This window comes from Cariama cristata, unplaced genomic scaffold, assembly GCF_000690535.1.
Source record: "Cariama cristata isolate BGI_N322 unplaced genomic scaffold, ASM69053v1 scaffold34015, whole genome shotgun sequence".
In the NCBI taxonomy this organism is placed as follows: Eukaryota; Metazoa; Chordata; class Aves; order Cariamiformes; family Cariamidae; genus Cariama; species Cariama cristata.
In genome coordinates this window covers 308-17404 of record NW_009617546.1, presented here as the reverse complement: position 1 = coordinate 17404, position 17097 = coordinate 308, and the positions used below count along the sequence as shown (strand labels likewise).

The window sequence follows — 17097 nt, the reverse complement described above, 5'->3', positions numbered from 1 at the left end:
AAGGGAAGGGGAAGGGGAAAGGGAAGGGGCCGGCCATGCCCTCCCCCCGGGAGGGAGATGCTCTGCAAAAGGATGCTCCCGGGAGGCAGGCACCAAACTTCTCCGTTCCCCTGTGCTAGGAAGGGGTCTGGGAGCTTTATCTGGTTCAACACCCCAGTTCAATCTCCTCTTGGAGCGGGGACATCCATTCCCTCTCCTGTTTTGCCTTGTCACTGCGCTGCCAGCCTGGGGAGGGACAAGTCACCCAGCCTAGGAAGCCTGCAGAAAGCCGGCTCAAACAAGGTACCAAAAGTCTGAGCCAGCCCAGGGAGGGCAGGAATAACGCTGCCACACACCCCCCAGCATCTCCCACTTGCTCTCCAAATGACAGATTTGACTTGCTTGGCCTCCAGCGCAGAGCACAAGTGCAAAGTAAAGCAGCGACCCTGCTCAGGCATCGGCGGCTAGGAGAGCCGGCAGCCCAAGCTCTGCTCCTCGAGGAAGCAGAGAAACATCTGTCTCCTATATGAGTCCCTCCCTCGGCCTCCATAAGAACACAACAAGATGAAAAGAGCAAAAGACTTCAGTTTTCTAATTCAGCCCTCTCTCCACATGTCTGAAGAGGGTGCTACAGTGAATCCCACCTTATGTGCATGGTTAGAGCTAATAATTCAGATATGTCCAAGGCTGCCAATCTTTTCTGGAAATATCTACCATTGCTGCCAGGATCAGGAGAGGTGTGTTTTTTTTTTTTCCCCAAAACAAATTTGGTGAGCTTTAAGCAGCTGGCCAGCCCCATCTTGGCTACAGGGTCACTTTGTGCTCCTACATGTTCTCATCTAGCCCACAGCTGTGCTAAGAGGCTTTGCTGGAACAAGTGCTCCCTCCGCACCCACCTCCCCTTCCCTCCTCAGCAGAAAACAAGGGGGAAACTCTCATTCTTCACAAACAAGTCATTGAGAAGCAGACTTCCCCAGCAATTGCTTGCGTTACCTTTTCTAAGAAGCTGTCTTCTCCCTGAGAGCAGTGGGAAAGAGAGAAGAGGGAAAAGTATCGTTAAGAGAGAGAATGCAATCTCAGATTAAGCAGAAACCTAATTTGCATTACAAGAACCCACTGAATGCCAGGTCCCTCACACATTTTGCTGACATGGCCAAAGTTAAACCTGCGGTGAGAGATTTGCCTGCCAATTAGCAAAAAATCCCGCTCACATGATGCACAACCTTGTCAGGGTTTCTACAAACTCCTCAAAGGGGCCGTGCAACAGCACTGTTCGCTACCTAGCAAACGGCCAGGCCACAGGCAGATGAGAGGTGTCCACCAGGAAGAAGCTCCCCTTCTTGAATCTTCCTGGTCAGAAATAAATATCCCTGTGTTATTTCAGCCATCTTCCCTCGTGACCAGGCCAGAGATAAAACATTCACTAGGCTAAATCTGTATTTCTGAGTGTGTGGCAGCTGTGGAGCTAACAGGCCCCCTAAGCAGCTTTGTGTATAGTCAGGGAAATGAGTGTTTGTGCTCAAAACCCCAGGCTGCTCGTCTGTCTCAACCTAATAGCATTAACACGCTGCAAGGAGGAGCATGCCAAAGCCCCCTCCAGGCTGCATGTCCAATCCCTCCGGCGATCCTGAAACAGCATCCCTTTACCAGCGCACTGCGGGCTGGCAGCGTAAGACACTGTTTAGTGGAGTCCGCAGGAGGAAACAGAAGCAGGTTGCCCAAGCTGAGTTTGGGCGGATCGATCCTTCAGGGTCGGAGCAACCGAAACGCATTCAAGGGCTGAGCTGGAAACATAGCTGCAGCCTGGGAGGGAGCAGCATCTCAGCCTCCCCTGCGACTTCTGCAGCGCCTGCTTCCTTTGGAGGCTCACCAAGTTTTAACACAGCCACAACAGACCGGCCTCTTGCCGAGAACAGCTTGCTCCAAACACGAGCCGGTGCAGGTTCTTCTTCCAAGGCACAGGGGGAGGGACGGCAGTCACAGGTTTGGGATGCCAGATAGCCACAGGAGAGAGGCTCCTTTCGTAACTGGGTGAGTCATCTCGACAGCCTCGCTACCACCTACCTGACTGCCCGCCCTGCTCTTCGCCTCTCTTCCTGCAGTGTTCAGCACGATCAGCTCTGTGAGAGTAACCTGCTCCTGAACAAGGACTCTTCAAGAGGCTTTTCAAAGCCCACAGTAGGATCCCAAGAAAAAAATAGGATAAGATACTAATACCGAAATCCTAAAGGCGAGATGCTGAAGTGTCAGCAGCTTCTCCCAGGAGAACGAGGAGAGCCATTTCCAAAGAGGCTCCCACCTACACTTTGCTATCCTGCATCAAACTGCCTCTCAGACCCTTACTGACCTGCATTCTCCAGATCTCCCTTTGCTGAAGTCTAGCCAGGCTGAGAAAAATGCTTGATGCAGTGAGTGACAAGCCCTAACACTACATAAGTGCAGGAGGGAAAATGGTTCTTAATACACAAACACAGTGTCTTCCTCACTTGCCTAAACCTCAGCTAAAGACACGTAACGGGGCCAAAATGCTTCTGGGCTGCAGAGCGGTGAGCACGTGCACTGCTCTCCCTTGCAGAAAAGTGCTCAGCTCGTCCTGTCTCCAAGAATTTCTCAACTCACAGGTATGATCAAAACCAAAAGACCTAAAATAGCTCTAACACAACAGTAGCTTTACAATCTAAGTGACTAAATTTTGCTTTGGGCCGTTACACATCGTATTCTTTGAGTTTGCTTAACATGTTCCGATGGAAGTACTGCAGTCAGACTGACCTCGCTGACACAAGAGACTGTTCTTTTGCTGCAGATACTGGGACGGGGTGCTCTTCTCTGATTGTTTTGCTTCCTCTACTTCTGTATGTTTCACTGAACAACAGAAGAAGGAAACCTATAGTTAAAGGAAGCAGAAGCCTCAGAGGACTCTTAGAAAAATAACAGTGAGTGTCGTGAGGGCAGAAGCTAAAAGTCTGGGCCTGAGCTCTTACCTATCAAGCAAGAAGTCAGTGCTCAGCACTGGGCAGCAAAAAGCAGGTGGAAAAGCCACCAAGACCGATGAAATGCTCCAGACCAAGTTCAACACATTTCTAGAAGACTACCAACTTTCAGTTGAATCCTGAAAAGTATAAGGAGCCTGAGGCTTGGATTAGCTGCTTGAATTGAGGAGGCAAACACTATATCTTGCCACCCGGATTCTGCTTAGCCTGATCTTCTGATTACAAATCAAAATTCGGGTATAAAAACAGCCTTTCTGTATGTTGGGCCTGTGAGAAAAGCAGACACCTACAACAAAAGGTGGGAACTGGAAGAGGCAGCAGAGGCACCGTGCAACTGCTAAAGGGAAGAGAAAGAAATGTAAGCAGACGGGAGTGGAAGCTGTTGAATCTACAGATGTGAAAAAGCAGCAGCTTGTCACTGGACACAAAAAACAAAAAAATGCACGTAAGGATGAGACTGCAAGATGTGAGAAGAGAGGAAAGGTATCACATGTCAGACGAAAAGAACTGGGCTAATCCTTCAGGTGAACAAAAAAAAAAAAAAGGCTTTCCTGGCTAAACAAGAATGGGTCAATAGACTAAAACTCAGGAACTGCTAAACCTCACCGAAGCACGGCTGGGAAAGGCCATCAGAATACAGGAATGAACACAGGCTGAAAAGAAGAATTAAGATCCCCAAAATGGGGCTTAATCTCAGAAACAGCCATGAGATTCCAAAAAGACAAAAGGTGACTGTGCTGGTTTTGGCCGGGTTATTTTTCTTCACAGTAGCTGGTATGGGGCTGTGTTTTGGATTTGTGCTGGAAACAGCGTTGATAACCCAGGGATGTTTTCGCTACTGCTGAGCAGGGCTTACCCAGCCCTGCGGAGCAGGGCTCACCCAGAGCCAAGGCCTTTTCTGCCTCTCACCCCACCCCACCAGTGAGTGGGCTGGGGGGGGCCCAAGGAGCTGGGAGGGGACACAGCCAGGACAGCTGACCCCAATGACCCAAGGGATATTCCACACCATACGACATCACGCTCAGCCTATAGAGCTGGGGGAAGGAGGAGGAAGGGGGGGATGTTCAGAGTGATGGCGTTTTTCTTCCCAAGTCACCATTATGCGTGATGGAGCCCTGCTTTCCTGGAGATGGCTGAACACCTGTCTGCCGATGGGAAGCAGTGAATGAGCTCCTTGTTTTGCTTTGCTTGTGTGCGTGGCTTTTGCTTTACCTATTAAACTGTCTTTATCTCAACCCATGAGTTTTCTCACTTTTACCCTTCCGATTCTCTCCCCTATCCCTCTGTGGGGGGAGTGAGTGAGCAACTGCATGGGGCTTAGTTGCTGGCTGGGGTTAAACCACGACAGTGGCTAGGGCACCGTTGCCCCCCTTCACGCACACCCAAGTGGCTTCAGAAGGAGGAATATTGGTGCTAGGGGCTGGTGAAGCTTGGGGAGAGGAGCAGTGATCTCTGCACCACAGAAGAGCTTGCTCACTGTGGTCAGTGTGAGAAGAACTGGCCAGAGAGGCTGCGAGACTGGCCGTTTGCTGAGCTGTACTCATCAGTACACCTAGCAGCACCAAAGGCCTTTCTTCAGTCCTCCTGCTTCTGCTTGTTCCTTCCCCTGAGCAGTGTGAACGCCACAAGCCTCCGGAAGGAAAAGGATCCTGGAACTCTCATGACTGCAGAAGCAGCCTAGGCACCTTGGAGGAGAGCGTTTCAATCATCCCTCTTACGACATGCCAGTGCCACCCAGCTGAGCCTGCCAGCACCAACATGACAGTAACACAAGGTGCTGGGATCACTTTTTTGTCCCACCAAACAATATTTAGAACCTACTCAGAATAGAGGATAAAGTACACGCTGTCAAAAGCCATTGGTTGTGGTAGAGGGAAATAATAAAAGAGCACCTCAAGTTCTGGAAAAAATAAATCAGCTCAGAGTCAGCACAGCTGACCCAAGCTGAAGGCATTACCCCTGATTTTAGGAGTAAAGAGAAGGGAATATGCTCTCTCCCTGTTAAAAGAGCTGCTCCAGAACACTGCTACTCACCAAGTCAATGAGTTTGGTGACTGGAACTTCTCGGATAGGTCGTCTCATTCGGCATAAGGCCTCCAGGGAAGTGCCAAAGCAGCTGGGCAGGTAGGTCCCACTGATGGTAAGGAAATAGTCCTTCCCTCGGTCCAAGTGAAGGACAAGAATATCCTCAATTTTATCCTCGCCAGAGTTCAGAAGGGTTACTGAGTCCTTACTGACGTACACGTCCAGGGAGATGTCCGTGCTCTCATCTGCAAGAGACAGGAGCTCTCAAGAACACATAGATGGTCTCCAAAAGGGATGCCAAGGACAAACATACAGTGGCAGGGACAAAGACCACAAAACTGAGAAGACAAACAGACAAGGATGATGGCAAGAAAGGCGAGAGACAGGAAAGACGGGAAGGACTGAATGGAGATGAGGTGGCAGTCTACACCAGTACACACTGTAGAATCTGTGGTAAAACTCACCTGGCTCCAAGTAACCTTCACAAGGCTCAGCCCGGAGCCATGGCTTACAGTAGTGGCTATCGTTGAGCTTTGGGATGAAGGAGAAGTGACAGGTCACCTGTCCATTATTGGTGATCTGGAACTTCTGCTTCTGCAGCTGACGGAACTTCACATTCTCAAACTCGAACTGCAGAGCAAAGAGAAAACATAAATCACGCTAGTGGCCATGATGGGACACATAGCTAGGCACCCAGCCTCTGCAGCGGCAACCCATGACTGAGAAGTGCCCACACAACACAGAAGGCCTGCCAAGAAGCCAAGACAAGATGTCCCTTCTAATCCAATTCCTGATCATAAGATAATGGATAAAGTTCAATTTTCTATAACCCAGTTTACGGAATCAAAGTCTTTAAGAGTAGCTCTAGCACTTCTAAGGCTGCTGTGTTTGGGAAGTGGACAGTGAGTCAGGTTTCATCCTCACCTCTCTCCTGCTTAGCTCCAGCGAAGGAAGAAAGTCATTCTCCATTCTGTCCATTATACGAACAATGTCTTCAAACAACTTCCGATACTTCTGCTCATCCACAACCTTTACCTGTGGAAGATCAGAAAATACTCAGCAAAGTTTCTGAGTAGCTTCACAGGAACTCTTTTGATCATGAGTAAACTGCAGAAGTGAAACATTTCTCTAAGCACTTGCTATCTGCAGCTGAAAGGCTAAGAGAATTTGCATGCATGGGTGCACCTCCAAGCTGCGTATGTAACTTCACACCTATTTTACCCCTACAGATGTTACTAGGGTCTTTCTGGCCACTGATCACACTACTCGGGGAGATTAATGGGGGAGATCTCCGTGGGACAGCATTGACATCCCGCAGCATTACTCATGATTCTCCAGAGGAAGAGAAGAAAGGCTGTCCTTTAAGGAGACTTGAGCTACCTAGGGAGCAGGAGGTAGCAAAAATGGACACGGACCGTCTCTATTCAGTAAGCTAGGAAACTCCAATCTGCTGCCAGTCATTCACCACCAAAGAACTCCGGATGTGAACCACTGGCACTCTCTCTTAACACATCAGAGGCAATATTGCAACAGCAGGCACAACTATTTACAGTTTTCTGCTGTGTCTCATTGTGGAGGAGAGAAAACAGTAGCTCACCCATTCTAGTGCCACTACCCCAGAAGCTAAGCAGCGTCATTAAAGCAGTCAATGAGAATGCCTTTCTATTTACTACGTGACCACACCTGCTTGAGTAAACTCCAGCGATCACCTGCATCACTGTGACATAACACTGTCTGGGTGCAGACAGCTAAGTTGCATTGCACATGAAGACCAGAGCTGCTGAGTTGTTTGCTAAGCAGAGGCTGGCACGGCTGCCAAACAGCAGCGCACCTACACAGTGGATGCACCTTGTTTTTATTTACTCTATCCTCTCGCAACAGCATTAGGAGGGGTGCCTGGACTATATAACCACCTCCCAAAGCAATGCATGACAATATTGTGATCCTACCCTAGCATACAAAAAAAGTTACCCCGATGCGGAAAAGCGCGCTGACTGGCTTGTGGTCACTAGTCTTCAGGTCCATATGACTGCAATACCGGAGCTGATTTATGTTCCCTCCTCTCCAAAGGATTCGATCACACCATGCTGGCACACGACATTTTCCACTACAAACAAAAACAGGTTACCAGGGAAATCCAACAATCCTAATAAACCATCCAAGCCGTTCCTCCTCCCAGCCAGGCAGCTGCCGCCACTGCCACCATCAATGACTGCATCAGCAGTGACAGGATGAACTCCCATCACTTCCCTCAACTTGAATATTACATTATTTCTTCTGCTCTCTTCCCCTTTCCCTATACAGTAGCTAAACCTCCCGTCCTTTCCAGCACCAGAAAACAAAATAACCTCAAACAAGGCTGTTTCCACAGCCTGAAGCCGTGTGTACTGTGACCCAAGCTGCACCAGTTTCTTTTGCTGTCAGATCTTTCTGCCCACTACAATCTGATCCATCGCTTATTTCCACTATGGAAAGTCTACTCAGCTATTACTATCACGTTATGAAGTCTGAATCCTGGGTTATCCTTCTCCAGATTAACTACTGTGCTGATTCATAAACACAGGCAGAGTAAAATCCAATCACTGTATGGTCTGAAACTCCTTCTTGGGAGTTCCTCCGTTTAGAGTAAGCTTCTGCAGCAGATGCATAAATGTCTGTGGGAGGCACCAAGCAGAGAGCAGCAAGTAGGAACCACTGCTGCTACCGCAGCATAGCCACCCCTGCGGCTGTGCAAGTCAGGGGACAGGATGACTCAGAGAGAGTGTTTCCTTATCTCTTCAATTCCTTTTATATTATTGTCTGTCCCTGTTAGCAGAAAAAGCCCTCCACTGCAGGGCCACCCGTGAGGTCAGGCTTTACGTGGCTTCATCGACCGGAATCAGCAGCAACTGAGGTTTAAGGCACGTGCCTGGTCAATGTATACAGGGTCTGCTTATTTCAGAAAGTAGGGGAAATGAAGGAGCACAAACATGTCTGTGCACTCCAGCCACACCATAACACTGAGAGGTATTTCCAGCTCTAGGAAGCAGGAAATCAAGTTTTGTGAGAAAATGCTTTTTATGTCATAGGTAAATATATCCATTGGCAGCTGATTTACCTGGAGTCCCAGCGATCTGTTTTAGAGTCATATTTATACGTGGGGATGAATTTAATCTCTCCCTCAGTGAAATCTGCAAATGCTTTCTTTTGAGTCCGCTGAATATTCAGCTAAAGCAGAAAAAGAACACTTAAAAAAACCAAAACCCACAAGCCACCCCAGACACGCCCCCCGCCCCCCAGCACATCTACAGGCAGAGCAATTGCAGCCTGTGGCCATGGGATTCACCAGACATCCCCCAAACTGCCTCTCAGACCTTATACCTTTAACAGAGGTAAAAATTCAACACATCAGTGGAATGTTTCCTAAACAGACTGAATACAAATTGGCACAGTGCTGCTTACCAGACCATGCAGACAGCATAAAACAGTAGTTAAGGGAAATATTAATTGCTCCACTTGTGCTAAATGCCTTTATTAGTTTTCAGGCTTAAGCAACACCATCATTAATATTTCGCTGCCAATCATTTTAGCAAAAGCCTCCATGAGTGTGCTTGGCTGACAACCTGACGCTACCTTCCTTTTCTCATTTACTCTTCTGAAAAATTTCCTAGTTGTTTTCCTGACAAAAATCTAAGCTACAGTTGTTTTCTGCGTGAAGCTCTGCAGTACAGCGGAAATGAGCTACAGAAGAGAATCAATTAGATTTACCGTTAAATTGTGTGTCAGAGATGATATTACACTATTTCTGTTCATGTTTCACAGGTACAGTCCTTCACCTTAAAGGCACATCTGGTGCTGTCTCGCTTTTCAGAGTGCTGCAAAGAAATGCTGAGCGAGGAAGACTACAGCACAGAATTTAGGTCAAACTGGCTGAGCAGAGAGCCTTGGCTACAAGCGCTGGTCTCCAAATCAATATCTCTTCCAGGACACTCATTACAGCAGCCTCTTTTGCTGTTACAAATTCCCACGTTCTAGCTTGTAGTTTGTATGTAAGAGAGAACTCTTCCCATGAGATGTAAAGACACTTCCATGGTAATTGCCCAAGTCATCCAGTTAACCCTGGTATAATGTACCATTTATTTTTGTTTAGGGAGTTGATGTCACCAGGACACCCAGAGCTCTGTCTAGGGTCTAGCATCTACGTCTGTCGACACTTATCGCAGAGTGTCTGCCAGCCCCTCCCAAGCACAGGCACATCTTAAAGCAAGATGACCTCACAAGTATGGAGCAAACGTAAGAGGAGTTCACTGACCTGGTCATATGTCAGCAGTTTCTGAAGCTCATTCTTACTGATAAGACTTTTCACTTCACTGGCATCAGGGAGACAAAGCCTGTAGTTCAAGTCTCCTAGCCAGATGACAACACTGGAAACAAAGACAAACATGGAAAAGAAGAGGCACTAGTTAGTATCGCAGGCCACATGGGGAAGAAGGGGCACAGGAGAAAAGATGGTTGGATGCTGGTGATTAAGGTTGAGACACATGGAAGAGAAAAGGAGACGTGAAAGATTGAGTCTGACAGCAGAAATTTCTAGTGGCAGCAGATACTACAATACTAAGTGCATCTCCTTTGGAATCCCACAAGGGATTGAAGATTTAGTTTAATGGGAGATTCTTGAGTTTGCCTCAATCAGAAAAATGCCTGAGAACACCACCAACTCTCTAATGAAGTCAAACCAGCTATCTCACCAAGCTTCATAACCTCTCGAGCTACAAAATTCATCTAGTAGTCAGGCTCTTGTTGTGTACAGAAGAGGGCAATGACAGAGCTCGCTAAGCAGAGCCTGCTTGTCAACCAGTTCGGCAGGCTGATGTGCATGTACCTGCGGGCTCACACCTCGTGTGATACCACAGTTGGACCAGTTTGTCTTCTACTGCCTTTCAACCAGATCAGGCCACTACTGCATCACCTACCTAGCAAAGACTGACTGATGCAGAATTGGCAAAAATTTTCCTGCTGAGTTTATGACCTCCAGAATGTTGTTGTCCTATCTCACCCATCAGCCAAAACTCATCAGCACCTGCTCTTACTCTGCTCCTCTCTGGGCTTTCAAACCGCCTACAGCCTTCTCATTACCAGCAGCTAAGGAAACACTGGTGGTATTCACTCTTTATTGCATAAAGGTTTCATTTAAAGATTAAAATCTAAACCCCTCTCTAGTATCAAAGCTCTTCCTGTTTATAGTCAAATCTCAAATTTTCCATTAGTGGATTAGCAAGGATAATCTAACACTAAGTTTTTTCTGTACTAATCTACTCTACATTTTATTTTCAGTTTTTAAATGGTTTAAACATTAACTATAGAAGTATTAACCATTTGTATCAGGTTTAAGACAACTTGATTTATATGCTTTGTTGTTCACATCTTTGAGTTTGATTTGGATTATCCAGTATCACTGTCACCTCATTAAAAATAGTAATAATTAAAAGAAAAAAAATCAAGTATTGCCTGCATATCATCCAATTTATTTAAAAAGAAACTGAAACAGCAATTGTAAGCACTTGTTACTCCAAAAAGCCAAAACAGTATAGCCTTTGCCCATCCTGCTATCCTTTTTCTTCCCCTACTCATACTCTCATTTCCCATCACAAAAACCCCTCTGTTTCTTCAAGTTCTGTAATGTTCAGCCATTGACGCAGGAACGGTGCCTGCTGAAATGAAAGTATTATACACAACACGCAAGAAAAGAGCTGTTAGAAACAGGTTGCACAAGTCACCGCAGTGAGAAGGTGACCAAGCTCTAGCACACCAGAGGCCTTGGCACTTTCAGTTATATTATTAAGCCAGAAAACAAAACTCATCTGCACGAAATCTCCTGTTGCTGTGGTTCTGACTCAATTTGGAGTATTCAATACCACTTCAAAGGGGTAAACATCAAAATAAACTTACTCGTGTTTCGTGATGTTGAGCTGAGGTAGACTATCATCAGGGGTTACAAAACTCATCCGAGCACAGATATCCTTATAATCCTGATTTCGTCGCTCGAAGTCCTCCACGTGAGCAGCGAGGTGGGAATTGACAATGCAGAAGGTCGTGTTGTGGAACACGAACCTCACCGCCACACCGCCTTTGTTGCCCTGGGGAGAGCAGGGACCAGCGGTCGTTAGAGAAGGCGGCAGGTGAGGCACCAGGGCGGAGATGGGGACGGTACAGGCAGGTGAACAAAACCAGACTGTGCCGTTTCTTGCATGGATACAGGGAAGCAACAAATTGGCCTCGGTGACTCACCATCTTTCCCATGATTCCCGTGCCCACAGACTCCGTCATGATCTCTCTGATATTGCTCAGCTGATTCTTCTTAGCGAATATGAGCAACATCATCCCAACCAGACGGACCATTTGCACCTGCAAAAATAAAAGGGATCCCAGAAAGAATTCCCAGAAAGGCAGCGAAAATGCAGTTCTGATTTGCCTGCTCCACCTGATGTTCTGCTTCTCCGGCTCTCCCCATTCCTCATCATGTTTTAAACTCAATCCCTGCTTGCAACACCACCCAAAAGACCTCCTGTCCCAAAGCAAGGTTCTGGAGGACATTCTGCCATCCCCCAGCAGCCACCAGCTGTGCTAAGCTCACTACATTCCCCACTCTGGTGCTTCCCTACGAACAGGGCTGTCTTGCGAGGTAACAGAAACTTAATAAACACGTAGCAGATCTGTTTGTGACGTCTCAGCCTTTGGCGCTAAGTTGTGCTCTAATCAGCAAAACAACCCGAGGAAGATACGGAGCGCTCTAGTTAGGCACGTGGCAGAGAGCTGCTGGCTATGGCTCTCGCTGAGGGCCGCAGGTCCAGCTGGGAGTCGGTGCTCACCTTTGCTTACTCTGAACTACAAGGGCTAGAGGGGAACAGACAGAATAGTTCTTATTTCCCGAGGCAAACGGGCCTGACACAGGGGCTATCGAAAGGCAGCCACCTCTGAGCTATACAAACTGTTTGCTTTTCAGAAAACGCTTGTTCTCTAACGCAAAGAGTCTCTTTCTGGAGCTAAGAGTTCTGCTCTACTGCAGAGCTCAACCCACAGGTAACAACAGGGTGCTGATGTGCACTGTCCCAGCAGGGATCTCAGGTCTGCCGTCGATTCTCTAACATACACTAAGCCAATGCACTTCCCGGTCCAACACCTTCCCGTACCTTCAAAACAGTGAGGTCACAACTTTGAAAGCCAGCGACGAGCCCTAATTTTCTTGAGTACAGTCTACACGGTCACTTTAGAGGCATAGGGAAGAGGCTGAAATCAGAGGATTCAACTGGAACAGCCCAAGTGCTCTGTCCGCTCTGCATGCAGCTGCGAGCCTTATCTACGGTTTCAGTCACTTCCCCCTTCCTGCAGCCGTATCCCATTCTCTCCCTTTCACAAGGGTGGGAGAAATTCACCTAAAGCTCAAGTAAAGCAAAGGGAGAGGAACACGAGCCTCTCCACAGTTCAGGTCATGACCCTTGGCTCCGTCTTGATGAACCTCAGTTCAGCAAGGTGCTCTGATTTCCCGCTGAGATTACCTGTAACACACGCCACTCAGCACAACTCAAAGCAAGCAGGACAGGGGTGTGACAGTGAACACACAGGCTAAGGAGGAAGGGGAAACTAGTTAGTGTACTTAGGGCTGGTACCTACAGCAGAAAGGTTTGCCACAGCAAACAATGGTGTGCTCTAAACCAACCAGAATAAAGTCCTGCTGCCACAACTGAAGCAATTCTGTCCCGAGGCAGCAGCCTCTGGAAGATTTCACCTCATAAACTATGCTGCTCCTTCCAAGAAAAGCTATTCACTCAATTTACCAGCTCAGGACACACCTAGCTTCTGTAGTACAAGGGTGAAGGGATAACACGGATAAAGAATTTACACCTGCTGCTATGATTCTATTGAGCATACTACTTCCCTGACACCTACCTCGTACCTTATAAAAAGTTATTTTGATCCCCTTCTTTATAAATTTCTACCTCAAAGTACAATATCCCCCTACAACTGTGAGGCAGAAATAGACTCTCCAGATTTAATTTGGCATACTTGACACATGCACAGGTACACACATGCCAAGTACAGATCCTTGGTTTCTCCAGTCACTCCTCTTTGGGTCAGGTGTGGAAAAGGGAAGCCCATTTCTCTTTTCTTTCCAATCACGCCAACTCTATGACAAGACCCCACAACACTGAACAGAACTCACTTTCTTATACTTCGCCTGAGGGTGCAGGGACTTCTCCACAGCAGCCAGCCATTCTTGCTCCTTTGCAGAATCAAAGTAGAAAAAAGCCTCTGTGCTGAGGTCCAGCTCCTGGAACCTAAAAACCCAAGGCAACTTAGCACATCCCACCTCTCCCACAGATCACCCTCTTTCTACAGCAAGGTCCAATGTGAAACCCCTAGCAACAGCTCTTCTTGGAAGGGAATCTCCTTATTCCCATTTGCTAAAAAAAGCAGCAGAATTTCACCACAGTGCCTACTGCAATACACTCCAGCAACCATCTCTCTTTAGGTGGAGGACAACCAGAGAGCTCTGTGGATGCCTCAAGGAAAATCTGTTTTATTATGTCATGCCAGCCCCATTTAACCCAACACTCTGCCTCATCCAAATGGCTCTTTCCCCTCAGACAGCTCTTCTGAGACATAGCTCGCCTTGTGGAACCTCTGAGAACACGACAGGAACTTAAAACAAATACAGCCCACCAGTATCCAAGCAAGAGCAACAAGAAACCCAGCACCGTAAGTAAACACGAGGTCATTGCTACTCACCCGATGCAGTAGAAGTCTGGAGGCTCTGTATCGCACACCAGCCAGGGTTCCAAGCTGCTGTCTGGAGACTGCCCATTCACATTCCACGTTCCCACAAAAAATCTACAACACAAAAGCAGCTGAACTGTTAGAAAACACAGAAACAACCGCATCAGCCCAGTCTCTCCAGTGCACGCACAGCAGCATCCAGGCTGGGAGCAGACAGAACATGTGAGCTGTCTGTGCGCAGGGCCATGCCAACTATGGGGTAACTGACAATTCTTCTAGGCTTGGCTCATTTTCAGTGACACTCATCTCGGGGACTTTGCAGAATGCTACAAAACTAAAGACATTTCACTGCGGCCAGCAAACGTCTGGCTCTTTTAACATCATGTCATGTGGGGTAACACTGAGACAGTGTGGTGGCACAGCTGCCTTATCCTCTTTCTGCCCAACTGCTTCAGTCTTACTTGAGGGTCAAGAGATCTGACACACACAGGGGAAATGATGCGAAAGGAGAAGCTGCACCGCAGGCACTTAATGACTTCCAGTCCACACCGATCCTCGTTTAGCCACCCAAGCTGGCCACACATCAGCAGTTTTCAGATTTCAAACCTGGACTAGATTTGAGTTCACAGAAGAGATTAAACAGTTCTGTCCCTATGCACATGGCTCCTCAGTCACAGCTCTAACCTGAAGTTGTGAAGGTTGACATATGCCTTCTCTCTCTTGGCAAGCACATGTTTGATGAGGCCTTCTCTTTGTCCCGACTGAGTGCTGGGCAAAAACATTTTGCGCATAGTGTTGGTCACTTTTGGCTGGTCTTTTGATATACCTTCTCTCTCTCGGTGAAATCTAAGAAGGAAGCAAGAGCAGAATTAAAACTGGTTCTGCTGTCTAGGAAGAGAAGAAAAAAAAGGAACAGATTCACCACGTTACTTACTGCCTGTTTTGAGGCACAGGAGGAGGTGGAGGTTCCCGGCGAGATCCCGTTTGGTGGTTTTGCACGTTTCTTTTCTCTTCTAGGCTTAGAGTGCTGAAGTCATCCTCAAACCCCAGAGCGCCTATAATGAAAAAATTCAAGCGCAATGCCCTGAGAAACAATTTTAAACAGCTCAGATCAAGAAGGAAAAAATATAACTCCACAGAAAGTGAAGAACCAAATGATAATAGCAATATATCAACTCTGATGACTCAGGGAATGAGAGAAAGCGGTACTAACCACAAGTCAAGGCATGAGGGAGCTTAACATACACAAACCAAGGCACTAGGCAGAAGACAGCACTCAAGGCGGAATGAATGGTCCAGGGCAACAGAATCCAAGGACCAAGGCGTTTGATTTTGCGCAGGGTGATGTGAAGTGAGGAAATGGGGCAGAGGCCAGACTGCTGAGCGCAGGGTCAGACAGAGCTCCCCGTCCCCGACTGCCCCATCACTGTACAGACCACAGAGCGTACAAAGGTGACAGTCAGTTCAGTACCCGAAGAAGAGGCCTGCGATAGACCTGGGAGGTTCTTCTCCACCTGATGCCAGCTGGCCGAGTCCTTGGGTTCAGGAAGAGAAGCTTTCAGCTGGGCTGGGGGGGCGGGGGGGGGGGGATAAAAAAAAAAAATCAGCCCTATCAGAAACTGGTGGCAGTCAGAGGATTTCACAAACACAACTATAGCTCTGCTTACCTTCCTGTATGCTCTGCACTTCTGAAAGGAATCCTAAGCAACGCTCCTCATCAGGGATTTCAAAGAGCCGCTCCGCTGTCTCGTCACCTTGTATCCGGACCTTACAGCCTGCTTCAGGCAGAAACACAGACTCACAGAGTCAGTCAAGGCTGGTTCATCCATACGAGCCCTGAGAGTGACCAGGCTTTCTAGGTACCCTCTGAGCTCACCAGTGAAAGCCAACTTCCAGCTATTGCTTCCAAGGGAAACCTGCACCTGAGCTAGTTTCCCCGTGCTTCTGAGATCCTCCCCGCCCCACCCCACTTCGGGTATCATCAGTCATGTTCTCCTGGTTTTAGGAATACTTCTCCCTACTGCAATCTCACAGAGAAGAGCTCTGAAAGTAGTAAGAAAAAATTCTCGAAAGGGAAAGTAGAATTGGTGACTAGACAGAGCGTTGTCAATGCTGAAAAAGGCAGATAGTAACCTAGGCTCGAGTACAGGTCAAAGAAACAGAAGGGAGATGAGCATGGTTCAGAGTGCAGTGCAGGGCCTGGAGAAAAGATGTAAGGAGTTCAAGTTTGACCAATTGCCAGTACTTCAATCTGGGCACTTAACACTGTGTCTCTCATGACAGCTGACTACCTAAAGGAGCCAGACGACAACATTAGAGGAAGTACAATCCCTGCTTGATCAAAAGACAAACACAAAGTATGGAGGAAGATTAAGAAGGTAAGATAAAGCATGCATCAGTGCCCAACAGGCAGCCTGTTTCCTGAAAGGAGCTTTAGCTGTGTGACCGCAGTTATAAAACTTACTGTTTGTAGCTATATCAATCAGTAGAGTTTCTTCTGCCTCTGGAAAAGAGAAAAACAGGATCAAGAGAGTTCACACTGAATGCTGCAGTAATTGAGTACTCAAAAAAAGCATGCTGCCTGCTACTAGCCGCAAAAGAGTGCTAACAAAGGAACAAACAGCTTTAATTTACATCTGTACTATTAATAATGGCTCTGGCAGAAAGAATGGTCACATCTGGGCAGCCTGGACAGTCATTTCCCACAATCAAAGTGTCACAGGGGAGATTCCTAATATTTAGAGTTCTCACACACCTGGATGGTTTGTTCCACACCAGTTCAGCTACTTTGGGAAAGACCAACCTGAAAATGAACTTCAGAGTTTGTCTACACAGCAAAAATGATGGGCAGAACCACACTGAATTACATGGAAGGGTATAAGGTAATCCAGAAAAAGGTGCTTTTGTTCCTGAACACACATTGCCCCAGGGACATACACTGCTATTTAAGTTCTTCCAAGAAAAGGCCTAAAGCTCTTTCCCATTCCACAGGTGGCTGTTGGAACCCGACAGCTTGCCAGACCTTAGAGAAGTTTTGATCTAAACATGCAGGAATCAGAGTAAAGGTCCCAACTCTTGCCATTATGGAGAAGACAGAAAGACATCAGCAGACACCAAATTTCAGCCATTGCAGACGAGGGCTGAACATGCTGGCTCTGTATGATGCCAAGGCCACCACTCATCTGAACCAGCCAAGCTCCTCACAACAGTACGCTGACATGGAAAGACGACCCGCTTGGATGAGGAAGAAGCGGGATTCCATAAACTGTGAGTTTTAGTTTCACGGGGAAGCATTCAATCTATAGGGCGCTCAGCAGGCAGGTGAAGAAACACCACTAAATTTGGGTTT

General features: G+C 47.5%; 1 protein-coding gene across 1 annotated transcript in view; it reads right to left on the bottom strand.

Annotated features, from left to right (window-relative positions):
• Positions 1 to 972: 972 nt before the first annotated feature.
• Positions 973 to 17097, bottom strand: part of OCRL (oculocerebrorenal syndrome of Lowe) — a gene marked incomplete at both ends in the record, with an annotated part of 16313 nt that continues 188 nt past the window's right edge. Inside the window, 16 exons of the mRNA XM_009700569.1 lie at positions 973 to 996; positions 5004 to 5239; positions 5459 to 5624; positions 5919 to 6029; positions 6966 to 7101; positions 8092 to 8201; positions 9286 to 9397; positions 10923 to 11110; positions 11262 to 11378; positions 13195 to 13309; positions 13761 to 13862; positions 14433 to 14594; positions 14683 to 14803; positions 15220 to 15315; positions 15416 to 15526; positions 16213 to 16251. Coding sequence (XP_009698871.1) covers positions 973 to 996; positions 5004 to 5239; positions 5459 to 5624; positions 5919 to 6029; positions 6966 to 7101; positions 8092 to 8201; positions 9286 to 9397; positions 10923 to 11110; positions 11262 to 11378; positions 13195 to 13309; positions 13761 to 13862; positions 14433 to 14594; positions 14683 to 14803; positions 15220 to 15315; positions 15416 to 15526; positions 16213 to 16251 — 1946 coding nt within the window. The remainder of the gene's footprint in view (positions 997 to 5003; positions 5240 to 5458; positions 5625 to 5918; positions 6030 to 6965; positions 7102 to 8091; positions 8202 to 9285; positions 9398 to 10922; positions 11111 to 11261; positions 11379 to 13194; positions 13310 to 13760; positions 13863 to 14432; positions 14595 to 14682; positions 14804 to 15219; positions 15316 to 15415; positions 15527 to 16212; positions 16252 to 17097) is intronic.